The sequence below is a fragment of the Epithele typhae genome (genome assembly GCF_022376455.1).
Source record: "Epithele typhae strain CBS 203.58 chromosome Unknown BXZ73scaffold_73, whole genome shotgun sequence".
In the NCBI taxonomy this organism is placed as follows: domain Eukaryota; kingdom Fungi; phylum Basidiomycota; class Agaricomycetes; order Polyporales; family Epitheliaceae; genus Epithele; species Epithele typhae.
The window spans coordinates 56,360-81,070 of record NW_025954264.1 but is presented as its reverse complement, the minus strand read 5'-3'; the positions used below and the strand labels follow the sequence as shown (position 1 = coordinate 81,070).

The 24,711-nt window shown below is 58.2% G+C and overlaps 8 protein-coding genes across 8 annotated transcripts; 1 reads left to right on the top strand and 7 right to left on the bottom strand.

The window, feature by feature from the left end:
* Window positions 1–1,321: 1,321 nt before the first annotated feature.
* Window positions 1,322–4,674, bottom strand: BXZ73DRAFT_53898 (glycosyltransferase family 20-domain-containing protein; the record flags this gene model as incomplete). Its single annotated transcript, XM_048021084.1, has 8 exons — window positions 1,322–1,837; window positions 1,891–2,011; window positions 2,067–2,464; window positions 2,516–2,992; window positions 3,023–3,089; window positions 3,140–3,822; window positions 3,879–4,220; window positions 4,453–4,674. 8 exons carry the CDS (start codon window positions 4,672–4,674, stop codon window positions 1,322–1,324), a joined length of 2,826 nt encoding a protein of 941 aa, XP_047873226.1.
* Window positions 4,675–5,870: 1,196 nt separating this feature from the next.
* Window positions 5,871–6,763, top strand: BXZ73DRAFT_81130 (uncharacterized protein; the record flags this gene model as incomplete). Its single annotated transcript, XM_048023440.1, has 2 exons — window positions 5,871–6,335; window positions 6,392–6,763. 2 exons carry the CDS (start codon window positions 5,871–5,873, stop codon window positions 6,761–6,763), a joined length of 837 nt encoding a protein of 278 aa, XP_047873225.1.
* Window positions 6,764–10,988: 4,225 nt separating this feature from the next.
* Window positions 10,989–11,735, bottom strand: BXZ73DRAFT_81129 (uncharacterized protein; the record flags this gene model as incomplete). The annotated part of the gene is given in 4 exon segments (XM_048023439.1): window positions 10,989–11,008; window positions 11,219–11,392; window positions 11,452–11,684; window positions 11,704–11,735. The coding sequence occupies 4 exon segments, from the start codon at window positions 11,733–11,735 to the stop codon at window positions 10,989–10,991; spliced, it is 459 nt and encodes a 152-aa protein (XP_047873224.1).
* A 1,115-nt stretch (window positions 11,736–12,850) lies between these two features.
* BXZ73DRAFT_81128 (uncharacterized protein) lies at window positions 12,851–13,628 on the bottom strand (the record flags this gene model as incomplete). The annotated part of the gene is made up of 4 exons (XM_048023438.1): window positions 12,851–13,117; window positions 13,179–13,282; window positions 13,365–13,508; window positions 13,571–13,628. 4 exons carry the CDS (start codon window positions 13,626–13,628, stop codon window positions 12,851–12,853), a joined length of 573 nt encoding a protein of 190 aa, XP_047873223.1.
* Window positions 13,629–15,878: 2,250 nt separating this feature from the next.
* Window positions 15,879–16,692, bottom strand: BXZ73DRAFT_81127 (uncharacterized protein; the record flags this gene model as incomplete). The annotated part of the gene is made up of 4 exons (XM_048023437.1): window positions 15,879–16,184; window positions 16,246–16,394; window positions 16,447–16,587; window positions 16,635–16,692. 4 exons carry the CDS (start codon window positions 16,690–16,692, stop codon window positions 15,879–15,881), a joined length of 654 nt encoding a protein of 217 aa, XP_047873222.1.
* A 1,325-nt stretch (window positions 16,693–18,017) lies between these two features.
* Window positions 18,018–18,318, bottom strand: BXZ73DRAFT_105889 (uncharacterized protein; the record flags this gene model as incomplete). Its single annotated transcript, XM_048016426.1, has 2 exons — window positions 18,018–18,244; window positions 18,282–18,318. The coding sequence occupies 2 exons, from the start codon at window positions 18,316–18,318 to the stop codon at window positions 18,018–18,020; spliced, it is 264 nt and encodes an 87-aa protein (XP_047873221.1).
* Window positions 18,319–18,825: 507 nt separating this feature from the next.
* Window positions 18,826–19,645, bottom strand: BXZ73DRAFT_105888 (uncharacterized protein; the record flags this gene model as incomplete). The annotated part of the gene is made up of 4 exons (XM_048016425.1): window positions 18,826–19,113; window positions 19,174–19,349; window positions 19,403–19,525; window positions 19,588–19,645. The coding sequence occupies 4 exons, from the start codon at window positions 19,643–19,645 to the stop codon at window positions 18,826–18,828; spliced, it is 645 nt and encodes a 214-aa protein (XP_047873220.1).
* A 2,353-nt stretch (window positions 19,646–21,998) lies between these two features.
* On the bottom strand, window positions 21,999–22,798 carry BXZ73DRAFT_81125 (uncharacterized protein; the record flags this gene model as incomplete). Its single annotated transcript, XM_048023436.1, has 4 exons — window positions 21,999–22,283; window positions 22,345–22,523; window positions 22,550–22,678; window positions 22,741–22,798. 4 exons carry the CDS (start codon window positions 22,796–22,798, stop codon window positions 21,999–22,001), a joined length of 651 nt encoding a protein of 216 aa, XP_047873219.1.
* Between the last annotated feature and the right edge of the window lie 1,913 nt (window positions 22,799–24,711).

Genomic DNA, 24,711 nt, shown 5'->3' with positions numbered 1-24,711 from the left:
TGGTTTGGGGAGCGGTGGAGAGGAGAGGGCGGAAGCTGGGAGAGGACTTCGCTGCTGTCCCCTCGGACGCTCGGCTATGGGATTTATACGCCCATGGCGCAGCGGAGCGCCACCGCGTGCATGCGAGCAATGTCGTCGACGGAGCTCAGGAGGAGGCCGCGGGCGACCAGGATCTCGGCCTGGCGCGCGCGCGACCGCTGCGAGGGCGAAGACAATAGCAAGAAGCGCCCGATCAGCAGGGGTGCACCAGTATTCCGGCCCCCGCACCGTTAGATTCGCGCGTCAACCTATTTCGCTGAAACAAGAGCATCAGAGAGCGGGATAGAGGGGTTCCGGAAGGGGCGAAGACAATACGCACCATCGGGCGCGTAAGACCGGATTACGCTGTTGGCCTCCCATCGCAGCCCATCGCCCGCGGTGAGCCGCGGTGGATAGGGCACGCACACGGGCCGAACGGCATTGCATGATGGGAGGCGTTTCATATCCGGAGCAGCTAGCGTCCGCAGGCTAAATCTCATGTCCTCAGAACTTGAGTCAGGGCATGAGATTCGTCCCAATTGTGTTGCGGGCACGAATGGCGCGCTCGGCGAGTTCTCGAGGCGGTCAATCTGGTGTAAACTCCACGCTGACCAAGACGGATGAATCACGGTGGAGATGCAGGCTCGAGGTGTGGTAGCGCCTGAGATCAACGTGCACGCTGTGGAGCGGGGTTCGGGCATGGGGCGTGTGCACACAAAAGAGACGGCGCTGAGCATGACGAATCGACAGAATCTTGATCCATAAGGATAGAAGAGTACAGCACGACTCTTTGAAACGTGGCTTTCACAATTGCACGGGGACTAGAAGAGGCGAGTCAGAGACCAGCTGGACACGGAAACTGGGCTAATCGTAAACCTACGGACGTTCGAACACTCTCTTGAGGCCTTGATCAAAATTGTGGGATGATATTAGTGCAAGAACCTCGCATATGGCCGAGGTCCGTGAATGATTGTAACATTTGGTGTTGGCCGTGGATGCGACATGGAGGAAAAAGGCAAGTGAGATAAGCGCCTTTGGGCATCAGCTCGTACTTCTGGTTCTCTCCTGGTACATATGTACGTCACTCCTCTCCGGCGCGATGAGTCCCGTTTCCATTCCGTTATACAATGCTATTCAAAACACATAGAACTACAACACGTGTATCATGCCACACACCAAGCTCAGGGAGAGCCAGTCCGATACTCTACATCTAGTCGAGAACACTGCTTCGTTTTGTTTCGAGCCTCGCCGCATCGCCTCCCATCCAGCCACTCTTGCCCGGGCCTCCGCCACCACGGCGGGCTCACTTCGTCTCTGCGAAGCGCCACAGCGCCGGCACAACCTCGTTCGCGCTCAGCCGCCACTTCGCGTCCGTCGCCTTGTTGCTCGTCGAGCACGTCTCCGCGCCGTCGAGCTCGTTCAGCCGCCTCAGCAGCTTCTCGTCCTTGCCGACCGCGAACACGAAGTCGAACTCGCTCTCGCTCTCGGCCTCGGGCGCGAGCAGCCCTGCGCCCCACGCGACCGCGGCCGCGACGGCGTGACCGGGCACAGCAGGCCCGCCGGGGTGCATGATGGCTCCGACGGCGGTCGAGCGTGAAATGTTGGTGGGGAGGACGAGGAAAGAGGTAGAGCCGGGGACGATGCGGATCCCGAAGCGCTCGCCGAGGGAGTCGAAGATGTGGTTCTGCGCTTCGGCTGCCTGTCGGCGCGCCCACAGCCAGTCCGAGGCGTTGGGGTCCGAGGTCTCCCCCGTCCAGAAGCGCCAGACGACAGAGGCTTCGCGCTCTTCAATGAACGCACCAGGAGTGCGTTCGGAGAACTGCGAGTACGATGTCAACAAGGTGCTCGGCGGAGAGAAGAAGTTGTACGCACGTATTGCAAGGTCTCCATGCACGCCGCCTTCCACGTGAGATTGAACTTCTCGACCATGCTGATCCAGTCCGACTTGTGGCCTTTGTCGGAACGCGGCTTGATGAAGCATCCGTTCTCCGCGCTGCAGGTCACAATGTGAGCGTCGAATCTAAAACGGGGAGGTCTCAGGGACGTACATGATGCCAATCGTTGGCGCCTTCTCGACGACCACGTCCAATACGTCCCTTGGAAGCCCGCTGAGGAGCCAGACCTGGTTTCTCGGGTCATCCGCGAGACGACCAAGCAGCTTCATAGTCTCCTCCGGGGGCTCAAATTCTTTGTGACCTCCGGCGGCAACCCCTGCATTGATCGCGATGGTGCCGATGTCGCGCTGCCAGATTGTACCCTCGAAGTCGACAAGCATCAGGCGCTTCTGCGAGTGGCGGTAGCGGGGGAGGATCCGGTTCGCATCAAGAGTGGCGACTGTCTGGGTCTCCGCGTTCTGCGTGTGGTCGATGTTCGCACGTAGGCAGCGAACAAGGAACGAGGTCACGAACGCCTGAGCGCTCTGGGTGGCGACGTGGTTGTGCAGGTCCTGTAACGATGTCATGAGCTAACGAACCAGAGGAGGAGCAAGGGTACTTACCTCCCAGCGAGAGGTAGCTTCCTCGTCCGTCATGGTGAGCGCCTGGTGAATAGCTTTTGCCGTCCCCTGCTTGTCCCAGGGGTTTACGGGAATGCACGACCTGAACCCGCTGTAACTGTAGGACCCGGTGAACTCGCTGAGGATGAGGGGGCGGTGGCGTTGTTCCTGGCATTCGACGAATTCGTGGGCGCGCAGAGCCATTCCCTCGCGCAGACTGGTGACCATGAAGGCGTCGGCAACAGTAAGGAGGGCAAGGTACTGGCTGAAAGTGAGGTCTTGCGTATGCAGGAAGACGACGGGCTGGTACGTGAGGGTCGAGAAGCGAGAGTTGAGGTGTGAGATGACGTCGGCAACAGCGCCCTGGTTCTCGTTCTCCTCCGTCGTCTGCAGAGCGACCTGGATGAGGACCACCTTGCCTTGGTATTCGGGGTACTTGTCGAGGAAGGCTTCGAACGCTTGAATCTTCAGGCGCACACCCTGGATCCCGTCAAGCTTGTCACGTCCAACAATCAGGGTCATCCCAGCGTAGCGTTGGCGGAGCGACTTGACCCATTCAACAACCTCGGGTTCTTGTCTAGATATAAGATCAACACAAGGTAACCGCTGAAGAAAAAAAATGCTCACTTCTTGGCTGTGATGCTACCAACATCAATTCCCATGGGGAACACTCCGACATCGACGAAGCGGTCTTCGAGCTGAACGCCCTTCGGCAAAGCTTCGGCCGCAAGGATACGGCTGACTGTCTGACGGAAATGGCGGGCGTAGTTCGCGGTCTGGAAGCCAATGAGGTCCGCGCCGAGAACACCCTTGAGAAGATCCTGGCGGACGCTCAAGCACCGGAAGATCTCGGAAGATGGGAAGGCGACATGCATGAAGAAGCCAATCGGCGCGTTCGGAAGGCGTTCGCGGAGCATAGAAGGGAGGAGCATGAGGTGGTAGTCGTTAACCCAGATGATGTCTCCCTCGTTGTACGCAGAAACGATCGCGTCGGCGAAACGTTGGTTGACGGCAACGTATTGTTTGAACGACCCGCTCTCGTAGAATGATTTGGTCTTCGGCGCATCAGGGATGGCATAGTGGAGGGCGGGCCAGAGGACTTGGTGACAGAACTCGTCGTAACAGCTCGCGAAATCCGAGTCCGCAATCCAGACGGGGAGACTGTCGCGCTCCTCGCGCATGCGCCACTCCATGTTGCGACGCAGGCTTTCACGGAAACCGTCCGTGTTCGTGCCGAGTGTACCTACCCAGAGCTTGCGTCTGAGTCTGTCGCCTACACTGTCTATGGCGTTCTTGAGACCACCATTGCACTAACAGTACGTCAAAATCTCAGTAGAAGCGGCTTATGAAGGGAATCTAAACGTACGTGGGGGTTATTCTGTACATGCCACTTCTGGCTGTGCGAGCTAGACTCTTGTCGGCTGGCGGACAAGGACCGAGAGGCGTTGCGCTGCGTGGACGAGCGCGACGAACGGCGTTGTATGCGGTGTTGGGCACCCTGACTGCCATGGTGCGTCGTTTGGTACTGGCGAGTGCTGGCAGGGGACGTTGGCGACGTCGCTCCACCGACCGGCGCTTTCGACCCGTGGAGTTTGTTTGCCAGGGCATCCAGTAGCGAGTACGCGGGCGAAGCGGAAGAGGTAGAAAGCTTCGCAAATGGGTTTATTGGCTCTGAGCGTGGTGTTGTCGAAGGGGTGGGGTGACGACTCTGCGATCAATAGTGAGTATATGCGCTCACCCACAGCTAGAACTACACTCGTCGTAGGTAGACTCAATTTGTAACCGTCGGTAGAAGACACTTTCATGAGATACAACTCCATGTATCACATGAAGCACCCTCCATACGCTCTGATCCCCACTCGAGCATTTTGGCATACTCCCAATAACTCTGATCTCCACCGACGCATGCAGCCAAGCATCGCAGGGACTGAACGGCTCACCTTGTCTTTAAGATCTTCCACTATACTCTTCAAAGGTCCGGAGGTCCGGGAAAGTGGGTGCGGTCGGCCGTGGGCACTCGAGGCGGCGAAGGCGGGCCCCGGGCCGAGATGAATAGGTGGGATCTCTGCTGCCGGAGACGAGGGCAGGGACTCGCCGAGCACGGCGGTGTTGGGAAGGAACAAAGAGGCGATGATGACCCGGTGATGCCTAAGCGAGCTCATCGTGGACGACGGGGAGGGGAGAGGGCGAGAAAGAGCAGCGAACAGAGCGACGCTTTTGAATAGGTGATCGTCCTCATCGGTGACGTCACGTGTGTCGTCGGCTGCTTCGCCGCTGTTCCGCTCGTCGTCGACGGAAGGCCGACCTTTCCCCGCCCTGTTCCTCGTCGACAAACGTGGGCCAGCCACGGCCATCGATCCCGCCCATCCTCCGTTTTCGTGCTGGCCCAAACGCCGATCCCCCCTTCAATGCGTTCTTGAACACCCAGCAATCTCTTCAGTACGTATTTATCTGGTCAAGCTCACCAACCGCTTGGCTGCTTTCAGAGGGTTTCAATGCTGGCGGTCCGACCGCCGGGGGCATGCCCGCTCCCTCCAGGTCTCGGCCGACGTTGAAACGTTGACGATGCGAGGAAACAACGTCCCAGACGGGCAGTGGTTTTCGCGGCCATAGACCGGCCCCGAACCATTCGATAATCAACGACGGTCGCCAACCACGGTCGCCAACCAGGTCTCAGACACAAGCCATGCCTAGGAGGGTGGATGGGGCAGGATCAGCAAGAGGGCGCATAGTCATGGACCGGTTCGTTCACAGTGTGTATACCATGCATGTTCGCCGTTCCCCAATCCATCGAGCTCTTGCTTTAGCTTCCATCACTACATTCGTGTGACACACCGCCTTCAAAGCACGTTCTCGTCTCCCGACATTCCTTCGAAGGTCACAAGCCTCTTCTAGACGGCATGGATCCGCACAATTATGTGGTGTGAGGTCCTTCGAACTGTGCTAGGGGCCTCGGGCATTGGATAACTGAAGAGGCAAGGCTAGAAGTGTCGACAGGTAAACCCATCATTAGTTTATGCACGATCTCTCTTCTGACTCGCCTCCTCTAGTGGCCCTTCAAATGGCGAAGCCGCACTGCAGAGCCCGTTGCGATAAAACCTATGCTACTCCAATGTCACGTCAGTGAGGGTCTTCCTACCTGTCGTTCAGAAGGTAGCCCGGCCAGCTATTTTGCAATGAGTATCACGAAGTGCCTACGTACCCAGGCCAATTTTCCTGTCCTAATCCTCCATTTTGGTTAACATCAAACTCTGCAATCACTTACACACGCAGGCCCAATGCATATGGGACGAACCCACCTCGCGTCCTAGGATCCCAATGTGAAACGCAAAATACCTTCCTCGTTCTGAACATTTCCATGATCCCAACTCCGAACGCCCAATTGTTGAAGCTCTTCCATCGCTTCACACCGATCTGCTCCACTGGCAGTCATGCGCCTAGAATTCGCATCAAGCATCAATCCGAGAAGAAGAGAAACCCGTTAGAGTTCGCGTTTACGCACACAGTGGCACGCTCGTCCAGAACACCCGCTGGCGCCCGGGACACAATAACGCGCCGCCCACGACCGCCTCGCTCCATCGGTCACCGCTCCAGCCTGCGAATCGCGGACCCCGATGGGTACGAATGCATGTTTACCGCTTCCCAGAAGCACCCTAGGCCCGCGCGCACCCTCCGCGCAGCTTCCTGGTGCTCATGCCAGCAGGTTCAGGAAGGGCTTAGCGCGATGTCGGCGCCGATTCGTCGACTCGCGTCGGCGGGTCCGGTGTGCACCAGCTCCTTCTCGTTCCTCTGGTGGCTCGGAAAGCGAGCGGGCCTAGACCAGGTGCGTGGATTATCTTCTACTCGCTCGCATCGCTCACGTCTTGTGTGGGGATCTAGATGATGTTATTTTTGGATCCGAACTTGAACGGCTCGAAACGCGTGGAGTGGTCGAGTGTGGATTGCAGGAAAGGACTATCAGCTGTCGCTGCATACGCGCTGAACGACTTCGCGCCAATTGTTTCCCCCGCTCGACCGACGGCCGCATGGTGTGAGTACGTCAAACAAGGCGGCGTGCGGCCAGGGCTGCATCGTCACCTACCTCTGCACGAACCGCCCATCCCACCGCCCGACGTTCAACCCGCAATGGACGCCTACTTCACCCTCCCCGTCGCGTTCCCCATCGCAGCGGAGCAACCAGCCGCTGAGGCGTTTGTCGACCGCGACGACTCCGGCGGCTCGGGCGACCACAGTACCTGCGTCATCGCGTAGACGTACCCTCGTCGCTACCGCTGTCTATTGAAGACATGGATCAGTGAGTTCTTCCTCGGTACTTCTTAGGCCGGGTGTCGCTGACCCGATATTGTTTCCACAGACCTCTCTTTCGCCACGCCGCCCCCGCCTCTCCACGAGGGTGATCCGCCCTCCCAGGCGGCAGCACGTCACTGCAATTTCTCTGGCTTGACGTGTTATAGTCCGTCGCGATTAACTTACCATCTTCGTTATATGGCTCGGTGCACTTTTATGGCGTCGTGGATTTGTTGGATGGTGGATGTGGTGGGGAGAAGATGATACCGTCGCTGTCTTTGTGACGGAGAGTAGCTTCCTTTTCGAATATACACAACATACATATTATCCGTCCCTGAGCACCGGTGTGGAAAACGAAAGAGCGATACATGAGTTACCAGAACCATAAGATACAGATATATAGCCGTCGACCATACGTTGCCTCCGTCAAGGTAAATGTTCCATGCCCGCTTGAGCAACGTCGTGTGGGGCGCTGCCACGGAACATCGTCAGCTTCCTTTCATGGCTGATGATCTCAGTGGAAACTGACAAAAGGGTTCCGCTCACGAGATGACACAAGTGCTATGGGAGCCTGAGCCCCCATATGTCTCGTCGTCCACCAAGATGCTCTTGGGGGACGTCTCGTCGGGAGTCTCGGTGGGGATGATAGGAGCGATGGTGATGAATGCGTCCATGGTTGTAGGGAAGTCGATGGAATCGGCGGTGAATGTGGCGAGTGGACGGTGCCAGAAGACTGAGCTCGGGGAGAGCGGTGGTGAAACGAGGATGAGCACGTCTCGCATTTATACCTGCTGGCACCTGGGCACCTGCTGTTTGAGGAGAGGGGGGAGTCAGCAAGCGGCTGTGGCTTGTGTCCCGGGATTGAGAATGCGGTCGGATCCAGCACAACAAGTTGTGGCAGGCGAGGTCTGGTGTGGGTTTCTAGCGTTGATGCCGGAGTACCACCCGTACCACCCAGCAAACCGTGTTGTGTGAAGGTATGGGAGAATGTCCGCACTCCTTGGTGTGGATGTCCATCTGCTGCTGGAGAAGGGCGATTCTGGCCGCGTGTGCTGTTGACCTGGACCTATTGTTGAAAGGAATGAACGATGCAAGCTTGGTAAATAGCGCTTTTGGGGACGTTTCGTGCGGCTCACCTTCGAGTCTCGCGGGTAGACCGGGCGATTCATCTTGGATTGATCACCTCCTTTTCAGGGCGACATGGTTTCTCTTTGCAAGTGCTGCAATAACATACAGAGAGACGTGCATGCCTGGAAGTTGCCAGGAGTTGCGTACGCGGCGAAGTTGAACTTTCTCCTGTCAAGCCCACCTTCCACGTGACCGACTTCAGGGGAGGCTGATATCCGGCAGATCGCCTCGCGCGCGCATGGAGCTCAAACGTTCAAACAATCACGTCCCGCTCAAGCTTTCACTCGCGCAATACTTTCCGTCTGCTACCTGTGCGCACTCCAGAAATCTGCGTTCCTGTGCTTTGCCGACGGGATCAAATTTGTGCACCCACGGCCCAACCTAGGACGCCTACAGAAGGTCCAATGTTTGTGCCGGTATGTGTCTAGGACCGCATGCTTCGTACGTCGATACACTTCTCGCCATCTCTCACATCACTTATCTGAAGCTTTAGTAGAAGCGTGTCCGTCCACTGGTCCACATATCAAACGCAAGCCGAACGCGCTGAGATGCACACCAATGGTTCAATCACAGAAGATGGGATTATAATTGTACAGTGGTGAATGCGCGTGGTGAGTCGTGATGTTGTACAACAGTGAGAATGAATGTGTGATGTCTCTAGACGCATCCAGGACCATGTGGAAGAACGAAGCACCATCCATCTCCCCTGGGCGCGCCACCTTAGCTCTCGCCATCCGACCGCTCGACCCACTCCCCTCTCGGCGCGCCCCCCTTAACCTCCCGAAAGCTCCCGAAAGCGATAAGTTATTGCAACAGGGCGTGGGACCCAATAAGGATATGCAAGGCAAAGCGCCATGAACGAAGGTTTTGGTGATGCCGTGACAAGTCGTGCGCGCAGCGGATGCTGGCTACTCATGATGTGCGAACTGCGCGTCCGAAGAGTCAGCCGCGCGCGACCGGGGAGGCACGAGGGGGGGGCGACGTACCAGGTGAGTTGTTACTCTCCTCATGCGATGACGCAAGTGCTGTGAGAGCCCGAGGAGCTGGTGGTCTCTGTGTTGACGAGGAGCTCCTCGACGGAGGGCTCGTCGGCGGGGACGGGGGCAGCGATGGTGAAGAAAGCGTCCATTTCTGGTGGAGTGGTGGGCGGGAGAGCGATGAACGCGGAGAGCGAAGGACGAGGAGAGAGCTCGAGGGCCGGTGGAAGTCGACGTCTTCGTTGGCCTCAGAGTGTGGCTCGCTTGCGTATTTATACGTTCGCAGGCATGAGCACGACAGGGTCGAGACGGAAGGTCTTCTGCGCGACGGAGCTTCCACGTGGTTTCCAGAAACGTCCCAGCAGCGTTGACAATAAGCACGGCAGCCGCGGATGCGGGTCCGAATCCTGCCCAGCGGCTCGCGCATGTTTTACCGGACCTTGCGTCACGGCCGCTGTGGCTGTAGATGCGCGCTCAGGTGGCGGGACGGCGCACGTCGGTGGCAGGCCCCCGCCGCACGCACGCCGCCCCGCCACTCAAGTTCACATTGCCGTCCAGCTTCTGTGCGTGAACTTTGCGCGGTGGACTTTGTAGCGCGAGCGAGCGTTGTGCGTCCGAGGTCGCGCGCGCCGGGAGAGGGAGCTGGATCATCTGAGGCGTCGCTATTGTTTGCGACCTCTCGTGGTCCGATTGCTGCTTGCATCGTGAGCGGGCTCATCGGCGCGCTTTTCTTGGTGCGCGCGGACCTGTGATCCGGATCCAAGGGTCATGGCCTCTGCGCGTCAGATTAGGTCTCCCATCCCAGATCTACCAACGCATCGACCACTCCCAACTTCTTACATTCCATCACTCATACTGCTGTGCTTTAGCCCGTTCACATCCACTGCAGCATTCTCCTAATCCCATCTCTCTCGCAGGACAGCTCTTTCCGACCACAAGCGGCCGTCTCCTCATCCACGACGCCCCGCCATCCATCCGGCGCGCCATCCCGCAAGACAATAACGGCGTCTACCACGCGCGGTCCGTCAATGCATACGTTCACTCCCGCCATCGCTTCCAGAACCTGGATCGCAATCGGCGCAGGTGCGCATATCCCCATACTCGTCCTTCACAATAAGCCACGAAGCGCCCCGCGGGGAGAGAGGCGCCCGCCACCGCCACCGCGAGGAACCGTTTGCCGCATCCGGCGTGCGGACCGTCCCCAGTGGCACCTCGCGCTCGCCTGCAGGGCGCCGTGGGCGCACGCGTTTTTGTCTTGCGGAGATACGATGCGTGAGAGTGGGTCTTGCGCGCGCAGCTGCGCTTCCTGGGCTCTGACGGGTCCGCGGAGGAGCCTTCGGAGCTCGGAACCGCGTCTGCGCGGCCGCGACATCCGGTCAGGTCCTGAGCTTAGCCGACCAGATTCGCTCGCTGTGTGGGCGCACGTCGTTGATACGCGCCGTATTGGCTTTTCGTCTGTGAGGATGGGTTCGGAACTCGGTAGGCTTCAGGTCTGGCACCCACCACCTGGCCTCACCGACGCTCACCGAGTCCCGAACCCATCGTGCCCAGGCCGCAAGCCTATTTTAGGCTGGAACGGTCGCCAACGCGCTCTCGAGCGCACCGATGACGGCACCTCACGTTCGACCGTCGAAGCCGCTGCTGCAGACCGCCCTGGCCTAAGAGTTCGGTGCCGTTCAGTGCCCTGCGCAGACAAAAGACGAAATTTGGACGAGGGTTCGCGGAGCGGGCGCTATTATCTCCGCGAGGCCTCGTTCGTGGTTTATGCGGCGACTCTAGGCTCGATGGGGTGCGCGGAGTCTCACCTTCGGGACCGGTCCCCAGTCTCACGCACGTCAGGGCAGGGGGTGCCTGCTCGAGCTTTGTGGTGTGCGTCTGTGACCTGGGTCGGGGGCCGCGTTATTGTATGCGAAGAGGGAGTGACGCGGCGTCGTCGCCTTCGTAGTGAAGTTAGGAAACGTTTTGTAGAATATCTTGATTTTATAATGTCTTGCAGTTTTGTCGTCCTTGGAGCCCAGAAGCTGCGTGCGGAGTTTGTGGTGCTCCCCTGATGATGATATGATTCATTTCCCAAAATATCACGCTCAATTCACGAGAGTCAGACCTAAGTAGAATCGCAGAAGACGCTTCAAACAATCCATCCGAGCTTCACTACATCAGCATCAGCGTTCGAGTGAACGCGCCGACAACCAACATCGCGCAGATCGCTAGCATAAACCCGGTGGATCCCACGAAAAGGCTGGTCCCGCTCGACTAAAAACATTGGGTCGTGAGATGGTGCTTCTACATAGACGAAGTGGAAACGCGCGCATACCTGAACCGTCGAACAGAGCTAAGGTCTGCGTCGAAACACCGAAAGTCGACACCGAGCCGGAAGCAGAAACAATCAGCGTGCACTCGACCTTGCCGTCCTTGATCACGCAGTCGTCAGTGATCAGACCGTCTTCGGCCATTATGTGGGCTTCGTTGGGCCCTTCAACCAGGGTGACTGTACAGCCCATTTATGTAAGTCGAGCGTTGAGACATGAAAGAGGATGGGACGCTCACCAGGGGCGGTGTTCGTGCTCGCCACAGCGGCGGTGTACTTGCCGCTCGGGGTGGGGGAAGCTTGGAGGCGCCAGGTGGTACGGCCCAGGGAATCGACACCGAGGACGGAGCCAGAAATAGGGATGGGTTCACTTGCTGGGTCCACGTCCGGGATGAAGAGAGACACGATAGCGGCATCTAAGTCGGGCCAGGTAAGCAGACGCAGCGGCGACAGATGTGGGGCACCCAGTGCACTGAAAAAAGAGCGCGAACAGAGAGAAGTAGGCGAAGAGCTTGGCGTGCATCGTGGACGTTCGGAGGAAAAGGCGGAGGGTGTATGAAGAAAAGGAAAATAAGAGAAGACGGAGCAGAAGGAAGATGGCTGCCCGCCATTCTGCATTGATTTTTGATCATTCTAGCTCTCTCCCCATTTGGAGACGATACAGTACAGGCATGACACTACCATGCTTTCTGTAGACGTGCAAAGCGTGATATGAAAGCAACGAATATCGCCCCAATCTGGTGAGAGGAAGACGGCGCCCAAGTGGCAGGGCCGCGATGCTGCGAGATGCAATGAGCGGCACACGGTGTAAGGATGCACGATAGAGCACCCGGAAAGCCACTATAACCTTGTCAAACAAAGTGCAGTGCAATCCAGATGAGTCTCCGAAGGCGAGGACCGAGACAGAATAAGCACATGCTTAACTGCACAGCCGAACATGGTATACTTGAGACTGACCTGCATGCTACGAATGGTTCGTATACCACTGCACACCTTTCCTCGCGGTTATCAGCGCTCCATCCTCCCTGGAATCGTTGATGTCAAGCCCTGTTGAGATGATCTCAGGAGAGCGCATATGAAGTCAGTGCTATCAATGACTTTAGCTTTGTTCCAACCAGTGATTTGAGCAAAATCAAAGTCTCCCTATGAACGGCGCATCTTCGAGCACAGCGAGCGAGCTGTGCATGCCACCAAAGAGCCACTCATCCAGGTTAGAACTGCCACTCGTGGCAAAGAATAGTGGCCCTGGGCAAATGGAGTCTGACAGACGGCGCCGCGGGCCGCACCGGTGACAGCCGGGGCACGTGTACACTTCGACGACGCGCGTTCGACTCCGGCTCCCGCCACTGCTCCCCACTGCATCGATCGGCCGCCGGAGACCGTACGCCGTCCACAGGAAAAGGCCGCACACTTAAAGCCGAGAGTTCTCAAGAGAACCTGAACACATCCATCATGGTGAGTGAATACTGTTCATGGTTATGTTTACAGTGCGTCATAGGTCGTCTTCGTCCTAGGCCGACATGACGCAAGCATTGCTCGAATTAAGTGACATTAAACGGGTCATGGACGATACAAGGTCGTGAAGTTTACGTGGAGAGCTCATCGTCCTCCACAGCTCTAGCATAGTGCATACTAAGATTAGACGGCGATACCGAAGGCCATACCCAGGCCTACAAGCACGCTCCCGAGAACAGACGCGCCCTTGACCACCGCCCGCTCCGAGCCACTCGAAGTTTTCGTGGGAGTGCTCGCAGATGAGGACTGCGACTGACTCGTGCTCCCGCTCGACTTCGATGTAGTGGAACTGACAGGCCCGGTCCCAGTGGATTCGGAGGTAGTAGGGTCAGTGGATGTAGCGGGAGGAGTGGTGGAAGAGCTGTCGGGGCTGACACCATCTTGCACGATCTGCGACGGAAATGTGCGATGAGCTTACGCGTCGCCCTAGGTGTGAACACGAGGAACCGACCTGCACGGGTACCTGCTGCAGGGCGAGCGTAGTGACCACGGGGATAGGCCCGTTAACGATTACGCAGTCGGCGGAGTCTTCCCCGAGTTGGCAGTCCGTCACGACTGGCCCATTGATCGTGACGACCTCAGTGGGGGAGGCGATGAGGGTCTCTGATGTGGACAGTGTTTAGCACGATTCGATTACATATTAAGAAATAAGACGACTTGCCCATGAGGTTAGTGGCGAGGATTTGGTAAGTGGTGGAGCCGCCCCCGGAAGCCAATAACGACGCGGTGTATGTGGTGCCGGGTTCACCCTCCGGAATGAACATTGAAGTCAACTGCGCATCTGGAAAAATGGAACCTGGTTGAGCGTGACCTATCAACTGGGTAACAAGTCAGGAAACGTACGAGTTGAGGCGCATGCCAGAGAGAGGACGAGGAAGCCGAGAGAGGTTTTGAGAGCCATAATCCTACTGAAGCCGAAGATCGTGCGCAAGGCGGGTACGAGGGGGGTAACGAGAGAAGGGAAGATGAACTCTGTCGCCCCCAGCATGTCATTGGGGTATATATCCTTGGTCCTCGTGAATCATGACGGTCCTTGGCGTGTGTATTGTGGTAGGAGCAGTGATGTTGTGGTTTAACGACAGGCGCCAGCCGCGCTGATCGACTAGTGCTGTGTCAAAAACCCAGCCGTGTCAATTTCCAATTGTCTGAAGATATCCGGACGCCGCCCTCCTCCTCGTCGGCCACCTCCGTGCCGCCCTCCACTTGCCCCCTTCTATGTTATAGTGTACCAATAAATATATTCCCATCACTAGTCATACATTCGGTGTGTGCCCATGCAAAACCTGCGATAGGAAACGGTGAGGGGGTGGGCAGGACTCGGGGGACGGTGGGCTCTCTGTCGGAGGCAAGACGGGCCTTGGGTTGCAAGGCGCCGGTCTCGGGGTGTCGCGCGCATGATGGCCAGCGGGTAAATGGGTGTGCCGAGGAAAGCCGTCGTAGAAGCTGCCGGCTCGGCAGGGGGACCAGCCCATCCGCGCAACAGATGGCTTTGGGATTTGGCATCTCAGATAGCGTCTTCGAGGTGGAGACTGCACGAATACTAACCCGCGGGGAATGGCCGCACGCGCTAACGTAGCCATCCACGCCAAACGGCAGACTTTCATCTGAAATATCGTGTAGACCTGCTAAAGCCAGTACGTACGCTTTCCCGATCGGACGGCGATCGTCACCATGCGCCAACACTGCCATCACTGAAGCAAGAACCGACCTGCTTCCTCGCGCCGAGCGGTGTTGCCAAGACAGGCTGGGGGTCATGTGATGAGCCGAACCGGATCGGCAACCCTTCTTTAGGCCCTGGTCAACTGCCCGGGGATGGGCTTCCGGGTTTACCGCCAAAACGACCCCACGACGGGATGGGCTGTGGGCTCGGGATGTGTTTGCGCCCGTCTCTGGGGGCGCGGAAACCCATCCCACAGCCCAGCCCACGCACAGCCGACCAGGGCTTAAGTTAATGCGCAGACCCGGGCTCGTCACCGAGCCAGAGACAACGTCGCTCTCTGCAACGTTGTCGATAGCGGTGCAGAGAGGATACCGGCAACTCAGCCGACTTGGCGAACGCCGACGTCGTCGCTAGCGCTCCTGAGGCGAAGGCTACTCAGCAAAAATGCAGAGCGCGTGGGAATAGGTTAGAATGCCTGGGATGCCTTCATATTGGCTCGGAATTCCCAGAACCAGTACGCTGCGGTATTCGGAGGCATCCCAGCAATCCCAAGCGATCCTGGGCATCCGAAGTCATCTGAGAAATTGTGATGCACGGCATCATCGTAGGGTATCGAAATCGGCTCGCGCGGGGGCAGTGTCGGCCGTGGATTTGAACGAAGTAAATGCGACAGAGAGGGGTGTACCACAGCGAAAGCGCGCCGCGCGAGAGCGAGAGCGAGAGAGCAAGCGAGAGAGAGGAGCACGGAGGGGAGAGATTTTACCCGAGCATGGAGGACACGAGGGCGGAGAACCCGACAGAGGACGCGGGGCGGAGGACGCGAGGACGGAGGCAAAAGACACTGCGAGCACAGAGGGCGAGAATGCGAGCGCGGAGGAAGGAAGCGAAGACGTTCACGCGAGGGCAGACCGCCCGGGAGAACATGAAAGTGGAGAACGTTCTCCGCCTCGCGTTCTCCGCCTTAAGGTCGTCCGCGCTCGAGCGCGCTCGAAAGCGGTCGAAATTCCTTTCGAGGAGTCAATCCGCCGTCCACGGGCACCAAGCGCAGATGGTGGGAATCAAAAGGCGACGCGAGGGGAGGCGACGCGATGCTCAAGCGCTCATGACCTCGACAGCGGATGCGCGGGAAGTCAAGAGCGGAAGTGCAGGACACGACGTGCCGCTGCATAGTCCGAATCATACAGGAGCCCGCCCGGCCAACTCCGGCACGCCCCGCTCGTTGCCTTTCACAGTCTAGTCGCGCTCCGGGCCGCCTTGCGGGCAACTCCAACGCCTGTGATCCTGCGTTAAATAGCGCAAACAGCTCATGAATCTCCGCCCCCCCACGGCCGAACGCACTGTTTCTGATTCCCGGCACGCATTCCCAAGCCGACATGACGCAAGCAGTGCTCGAATTAAGTGTCATTAAACAGATCGTGAACGATACAAAGTCATAACGTTTACGTGGAGAGCTCGTCGTCCTCCACGGCTCTAGCGTAGTGCATACTAAGATTAGATGGCGACACCGAAGGCCATACCCAGGCCTACAAGCACGCTCCCGAGAACAGACGCGCCCTTGACCACTGCCCGCTCCGAGCCGCTCGAAGTTTTCGTGGGAGTGCTCGCAGATGAGGACTGCGACTGACTCGTGCTCAGACTCGGCTTCGATGTAGTGGAACTGACAGGCCCGGTCCCAGTAGATGAGGTAGTAGGGTCTGTGGATGTGGTGGGGGGATCGGTGGATGTGGTGAGCGGGTCGGTGGATGTGGCGGGAGGAGCGGTGGAAGAGCTGTCGGGGCTTCCGCTCTCTTGCACGATCTGCGATGGGAGTGTGTGATGAGCTTACGCGCCGCCTTAGATGCGAACACGAGAAACCGACCAGCGCGGGTACCTCCCGCAGGATGGCCGAGGAGACCGAGCGGAGTGGGCCGACAACCTCTTCGCAGACAGAGTCGTCGCCGAGCGTGCAATCCGTCTCAACTCCCCCCACGATCTCAGCGACGGCGGTGGGGGAGACGATTAGGGCCACTGGGGTGGCACGGTTTAGTACGAATCTATGGTTAGAAATGAGACGACTGACCGTCGCCATGGAGGATGGTGGCGAAGAGTTGGTAAGAGGTGACGTCGCCTTCGGAACCCACGACTGACGCAGTGTATGTGGTGTCGGGTTGACCGTTCGGAATGAGCAGTGAAGTCAACTGAGCATCTGGAAAGATGGAACCTGCCTAAGCGTGTCCGGCCAAACGGGTAGCAAGTCAGGAAACGTACAAGTTGAGGCGCATGCCAGTGAGAGGACGAGGAAGCCGAGAGAATTTTTGAGAGCCATAATCCTACTGAAGCCGAAGGACGAGCGTAAGGCGGATACGGGGTGGGTAACGAGTGAAGGGAAGATGAACTCTGTCGGCTCCAGTACTTACTCGGGGTATATATCCTTGGACCTCGTGAATAGTGACAGGTCCTTGGCGGCCCGGGTATCCAGCCAGAGCCAAGACCTCCCTCGCTTCATCGGCATCGCCTCCAGCTGATGGCCATTTGAAACTGTGTGTATTGTGGTAGGAGCAGTGATGTATGGTTCAACGACAGACGCCGGTGCCGATCTGTTGAACGGTGAGCCTAGCGCTGCGCTAGAAACCCAACCGTGCGACGTCAGTCCTCAATCGTCAGATAAGTATCCGGAGTCCATTCTCGGATAACAAAGGCACGCTATAGTAAACACGTCATTGGTCTAAAAGACTTCGTGAACGTACGCACAACGAGGAAGCGCTGCGCGGAGTCCAGCCGTTCGCATCTGAGTTCGGAGAAGCACCTAGCAGAGTTGTCGTCAAAAGCGAGGCTTTGAAGGGCCAGACTGTCGGCTTGATCCAGACGCTCTTCGAGGCGGTGACTGCAGTCTGCACCGTTACTCCGCACGCTTGTCTGATCGGACGGCGATCATCACCATGCGCCAACACTGCCATCACACAGACAAGGAACGACCCGGAACGACCTGCTTCTTCGCGCTGAGCGGTGTTGCCGATCGGACATGGTAGGGGTCATGTGATGAGCCGAACGGTGCCGGCTGCTGGTAGCACCGGATCGGCAGCACTTCCCGAATGTGCAGACCCGGTCTCGAGACACCGCCGTTCTCTGCAACATCGTCAATAGCGGATGGCTGGGGTGCAGAGAGGATACTCGCAGCTCAACTTGGTGAACGCCGACGTCGTCGCTGGGAGGCTACATCAAGACCCAAGCGACGGGCGCGGGGCACCAGCGGGGTGGCACGGAGGGCAGGGAACCCGCGCGCGGAGGACACGAGGGCGGAGGACGCGAAAACGGGCTGTGGGCGAGAGCGGAGGACGCGATGAAGGACGCGAGGCGAAGGACGCGGGCGAAGGACGCGAGCACGGAGAGCAAAATACACTGCGAGCACAGAGAGCGAGAATGCGAGGGCGGAGGAAGGTAGCGAATTCGCGAAGGGCGTTGATGCGAGGGCCGCGGGCCGCGGAGAACATGAGGATGGAAAACGTTCTCTCCCTCGACGTCCTCCGCCCTCGCGGTCGAAAGCGGTGGATATTCCTTTCCAGGATTCGATCCGCCGTCCATGTGCACCAAGCGCAAATCGCATCCGCTGGCGTTGCGAGCGTCACCGCGCTCGTCTCGCGCCACCACCGCTCAGCGCTCAGCAGCATCGTCCAAAACTTGCTCCCTGTTCTTGCGTTCGCCCGCCCACTGGTTCGCGGCGCCCGCGCTCCACGCGACGTCGCCCGCGCTGACCGCACGCCCCTTGTGGAGCCGCTCGAGCCCCCGCGCGATCGCGGTGCGCACGTCCGCGTCGCGTGCCTCCTGCTCGGGCCCGTCGGGGAGGTGAAATGTCTTCTGGTTGAGGGGCGACTGATTCTCTGTCTCCATGGCGCATGGGAGGGGCCTCATACGTACGGAGGAAGCCACAGCAAGCAGTAAGTTCAGCGGCCATGGTCACAAAGCGGCATCATTGAGACATACACATTCGAAAGCTATGGATGCCCTCGGTATGTGATCGCAGGCGGACTAAACGCGGTCTTGTACCCAGTGAACAGAACCTCGGAGAGCGGAAGAGAAGTGGGAGGCGAGCTTGCACCGGTGCGTAATGCGCGGGAAGTCAAGAACGGGAGTGTAGGACACGACGCGCCGCTGCATGGAGTTGTCGCAAAGGATCCGGATCATGCGGGCCAACTCCGTCGCGCCCCGCTCGTTGCCTTTCACAGCCTGGTCACGCCCCGGGCCGCCTTCCGGGCAATCCCAATGCCTGGGATCCTGCGTTAAATAGCGCAGACAGCCCCTGGCCGAACGCACTCTTGCCGATGCCCGGCACGCATTCAAGCCGACACAACGCATGCAGTGCTCGAATTAACTTGTGACATTAAAAGGCCGGTCGTGAACGTATGATACAAGGTCATGACGTCTACGTGGAGAGCTCGTTCTAGCATAATGTATACTGAGATTAGGCGGCGATACCGAAGACCATACCCAGGCCTACAAGCACGCTCCCGAGAACAGATGTGCCCTTGACCATCGCCCTCTCCGAGCCGCTCGAAGTTTTCGTGGGAGTACTCGCAGAGGAGGACTGCGATTGACTCGTGCTCCCGCTCGACTTCGATGTAGTAGAACTGACAGGCCCGGTCCCAGTGGATTCGGAGGTAGTAGGGTCGGTGGATGTGGTGAGCGGGTCTGTGGATGTGGCGGGAGGAGCGGTGGAAGAGCTGTCAGGGCTTCCGCCCTCTTGCACGATCTGCGACGGGGGGTGTGATGAGCTTACGTGTCGCCCTAAGTGTGAACACGAGAAACCGACCTGCACGGGTACCTGCGTAAAGGCGGCCGTAAAGGCCTCGTGGATCCCACTCGCTTCCCCACCGGTAATCTTATCGCAGACGACAGGGTCGTCCCCGAGCGGGCAGTCGAATATGATCCCCCTTTCGACAGTCCCCAATATCTCGACGACCTGGGTGGGGGAGACGATGAGGGTCGCTGGGATGGATAGTGTTTAGCACGATTCCGCATTGAGAAATGAGGCGACTCACCCAGAGCGATCTGGGGGGCGGAGAGCGAATAAGTGGTGACGTCGGCCTGGGAACCCACTACCGACAGGGTATATGTGAGGCCTGGGTCAGTGTTCGGGATGAACATTGAAGTCAACTGAGCATCTGGAAAGATGGAACCTGGCTGAGCGAGACCGGTCAACTGGGTAGCAAGTCAGGAAACGTACGAGTTGATGCGCATGCCAGAGAGAGGACGAGGAAGCCGAGAGAGGTTTTGAGAGCCATGATCCTACTGAAGCCGAAGACCGAGCGCAAGGCGGGTGAGAGAGGGGCAACGAGAGAAGGGAAGATGGGCCTCAGTACTTTATTGGGCTATATATCCTTGGGCCTCGTGCAGTGAATCATGACGTCCTTGGCGTGTGTATTGTGGTAGGAGCAGTGATGTTGTGATTTAGCGGCCGGCAACGCGGGGTCCGGCCGTTCGCGTCTCAGTTCGGAGAAGCACTTAGCAGAATTGTCGTCAAAAACGAGGCTTTGAAGGGCCAGACTGTCGGCTTGATCCAGACGCTCTTCGAGGCGGTGACTGCAGTCTGCGTCGTTACTCCGTACGCTTGTCTGATCGGACGGCGATCATCACCATGCATGATGCGCCAACACTGCCATCACACAGGCAAGGAACGACCCGGAACGACCTGCTTCCTCGCGCCTAGCGGTGTTGCCGAGACATGGTAGGGGTCATGTGATGAGCCGAACTGTGCCGGCCTCCGGGGCTCGTCGCCGAGGCGGGGACACCATCGCTCTGTGCAGCATTGTCAATAGCGGACGGCTGTTGTGCAGAGAGGATACTCAGGGATACTCGCGGCTCAACTTGCTCCTGAGACGGAGGCTACATCAAGACCCAAGCGACGAGCGCGGGGCATGGAGGGCGCAGAACCCGCGCGTGGAGTACATGAAGGCGGAGAACGCGAAAACGGGCAGTGGGCGAGAGCGGAGGACGTTGAGGCGGAGAACGCGGTGAAGGACGCGAGGCGGAGGACGCGAGCACGGAGGGTACAAGAAACTGCGAGCACAGAGGGCGAGAATGCGAGGGCGGAGGAAGGAAACGAGGACGTTCACGCGAGGGTGGACCGCGGAGAACATGAGGGTGGAGAACGTTCTCCGCTTCGACGTCCTCCGCCCGCGCACCGCGAGGGGATGTGACCCGATGCTCATGACCTCGACAGCGGAGCGCCGCTCGCATTCGCGGGCGTTGCGAGCGTCATCGCGCTGGTCTCGCGCCACCACTGCTCAGCAGCATTGTCCAGAAACTTGCTCCCCATTCTTGCGCGCGCGCACGCGCCTCACCCGTCGTCGCCCGAGCTGACCGCACGCCGCTCGCGGCTCGAGCCCCCGCGCGATCGTGGCACGCATGTCCGCGTCGTGCGCCTCCTACTCGGGCCCGCCCCGGAGGCGAGATGTCTTCTGGTTGAGGGGCGACCACCTCTCTGTCTCCATGGTGCGCGGTCGGAGGCGCCGGGCCTCATATGTACGGAGGAAGCTAGAAGTATCAGCGCGTCGTATCAGGCTGAAGAGAAGTGGAAGGAGAGCCTGCACCTGCGTGATGCGCGAGCAGTCGAGGACGGGAGTGCAAGACACGACGCGCCGCTGCACTGTTGTAAAGGATCACGCGGGAGCCGTGAGGAAGAACATGAGCTAAAGTCAATGTGAAACAATATGAACGTACGTGCACAGCGGAGTCGAAAACCCACGCAGAGAGGTGTAAAGAATGCGCGAGCGTGATAGCAGTGTGGACCACTACAGGAGGAGGGGAGCACGCCGCAGAGGTGCATGAGCGAGGGAATTCGGGCGGAAGCGCGAGTGGTGGAACTACCAATCACCGCGGTTCTTTCAAAGTGTCATTCACGATCCCGCGATGCGTGGTCGTCGTAGGGACTGTGCGCTGTGCATGGACGGCATGTCGTGTGGATACTCGGAAGTCCACGGCGCGTCACCAGTTCCCGAATGGCAAAGTACAGGGCCGTGAGCGCAGTCTCGAAGACAACTAGGGGAGGGCACCGGCCGCTGTTAGCGGATATGGTGGGGACGTAGCAAACAAAGCATGCGTACCTAGCTTCAGTTTCAGATCTCATTAGCATTGTGGTCGTGCCTATGATGATCTATGACTGGTGACGCCCGTGACCAGTGAAGTACTGACAAGTTGACGGGCCTTGAGCCTCCTCGAGCCCGCGCTCGTGCCAGCTGGTAAGTACTTGTCGCGAGTCGAGAAAGAGCGGCGCCAAGGTTTGGCGCCGAGAACATCCCAGAAACGACCCGGCCCGGACACCTCCGTCGCGTCCCGCTCGTTGTGTTGCTCCTTTCGTAGCCTGGTCACGTCCCAGACCATTGCACTACCATCCGTGCATCCAAATTTGGCGCCACATTACCAGCCAACAGTGCGCAATTCTAATCGAATGCACGGAGTCCTTACCTGGCCGGACGCGCCTTCACCCAGGCTGGGCATGCGTTCCCAAGCCTAGCCGACATGACACAATCATGGCTCGAATTAAGTATCATTAAACAGTCGTGGACGATACAAGGTCATGAAGTTTACGTGGAGAGCTCTTCGCCCTCTGCAGCTCTAGCATAGTGCATACTAAGATTAGACGGCGATACCGAAGGCCATACCCAGGCCTACAAGCACGCTCCCGAGAACAGACGCGCCCTTGACCACTGCCCGCTCCGAGCCGCTCGAAGTTTTCGTGGGAGTGCTCGCAGATGAGGACTGTGACTGACTCGTACTCCCGCTCGGCTTCGATTTAGTGGAACTAACAGGCCCGGTCCGAGTGGATGTGGTAGTAGGGTCGGTGGATGTGGTGAGCGGGTCTGTGGATGTGGCGGGAGGAGCGGTGGAAGAGCTGTCGGGGCTTCCGCCCTCTTGCATGATCTGCGATGGGAGTGTGTGATGAGCTTAGGCGTTGCCCCAGGAGTGAACACGAGAAACCAACCTGCACAGGTACCTCCTGCAGGGTGACCGGAGCGGACGCGTGGATGCCACCGGCGACAATGTATTCGCAGACGGAGTCGTCGCCGAGCGTGCAGTCCGTCTCGGTTCCCCCCACGATCTCGGCGACGGCGGTGGGGGAGACAATGAGGGTCACTGGGGTGGGCATGGTTTGGTACGAATCTATGTTTAGAAATAAGACAACTCACCCGGGTCGCCTATGATGATGGTGGCGACGAGTTGGTAAGAGGTGACGTCGCCTTCGGAACCCAAGACTGACGCAGTGTATGTGGTGCCGGGGTCACCGGCCGGAACCAACAGTGAAGTCAACTGAGCATCTGGAAAGATGGAACCTGACTGAGCGTGTCCGGCCAAGTGGGCAGCAAGTCAGGAAACGTACAAGTTGAGGCGCAGACCAGTGAGAGGACAAGGAAGCCGAGAGAAGTTTTGAGAGCCATTATCCCACTGAAGCTGGAGACTGAGCCCAAGGCGGGTACGAGTTGGGTAACGAGTGAAGGGAAGATGAACTCTGTCGGCCCCAGTACTTACTTTGGGTATATATCCTTGGACCTCGTGAATCGTGATGGGACCTTGGCGGCCCGGGTATCCAACCAGAGCCAAGACCTTCCAGGACATCCTTCGCTTCATCGGCATCGCCTCCAGCTGATGGCCGTTTGAAACTGTGTGTATTGTGGTAGGAGCAGTGATGTATGATTCAACGACAGACGCCGGCGCTGATCTGTTGAACGGTGAGCCTAGCGCTGCGTTAGAAACCCAACCGTGTCAGTTGATATCTGGAGTCCATTCTCGGATAACGAAGGCACGCTATAAACATGTCATTGGTCTAGAAGACGTCGTGAACGTACGCACAACGAGGAAGCGTTGCGCAGAGTCCAGCTGTTCGCATCTCAGTTCGGAGAAGCACTTAGCAGAGTTGTCGTCAAAATCGAGGCTTTGAAGGGCCAGACTGTCGGCTTGATCCAGACGCTCTTCGAGGCGGTGACTGTAGTCTGCACGGTTACTCCGTACTGTACCATTTCGACCCAAAGTTCATCGATTTTGGGCGTGACCGCGAACATTTCCAGCCGAGAAAGTTCATGGCCCTGCGTGACCGCGGACATCAAAGTTCGCCCTGTTCATGGGCCCCTGTGACACCACGAATGTTCATAGCGCCGGTCGACCCTCCAGCCGCCCGCGACCATATGATGGTGAAAGACGCGCAATATTGCGGGCATCAGCGGCTTGTCTAATGGTGTCAATGCCCTCACTGAAATGATTATAATGTGTGGGCTATAATGGTAGTGAAATTCAATCGCCAGCGCTGACGAGAAGCAGACAGCAGCCAGCAGCATCTGTCGCATCGCCTTCACCCGTAGTACCTCAGTTTGAACCTGATACCCGCGCCAGGCATCCCTCCATCCGCAAGGATCCTGTCACGGGCGACCTCGACACGCATGATCTGACCGATAGTCTTGCCATCGAGGAGGGCATTCGTCGCAAGTCGACGACACAGAGCACGAGAGGATGAATGTCAACAGTGGTGGGTCGGATCCGCTGTGGGAGCAGTGTGCTGGCACGGATCTAAGCGCCCTATGAGTACCTAATCCGGAAGGCGACCTCTTCCCACGCAGCTCAGAGAAGAGGACGAAGCTAGAGTGGGTATCCATCATTATATTTCCAGCCTGACTATCTCAATGGACATGTAATGCCTCCACTGTACATAATCCGTCGTTTTTTCGTCGCTCGGACCACTGGAACGGCGGTAATTTAGACGCCGTGACCTTCCGTGTGCGGAAAGTTCATGGCCCTCCGTGACACTTTGATCGAAAGTTCATGAGCCTCCGTGACGCGTGACATGAACTTTGGGTCGAAATGGTACAGTACGCTTGTCTGATCGGACGGCGATCATCACCATGCACCAACACTACCATCGCACAGGCAAGGAACGACCTGCTTCCTCGCGCCGAGCAGTGTTGCCGATCGGACATGGTAGGGGTCATGTGATGAGCCGAACAGTGCCGGCCTCTGGCAGCATTTCCCGAATGTGCAGACCCGGGCTCGTTGCCGAGGCAGAGACACCGTCGTTCTCTGCAACATCGTCCATAGCGGACGACTGGGGTGCAGAGAGGATACTCGCAGCTCAACTTGGTGAACGGCAACCTTTGCAGCTCCTGAGACGGAGGCTATATCGAGACCCAAGCGACGAGCGCGGGGCACGGAGGGCAGAGAACCGAGAACCCGCGCGGGGAGGACACGAGGGCGTAGGACGCGAAAACGGGAGGAGAGCGGAGGACGTTGAGGCGGAGAACGCGATGAAAGACGCGAGGCGGAGGACACGAGCACGGAGGGCAAAAGACACTGCGAACACAGA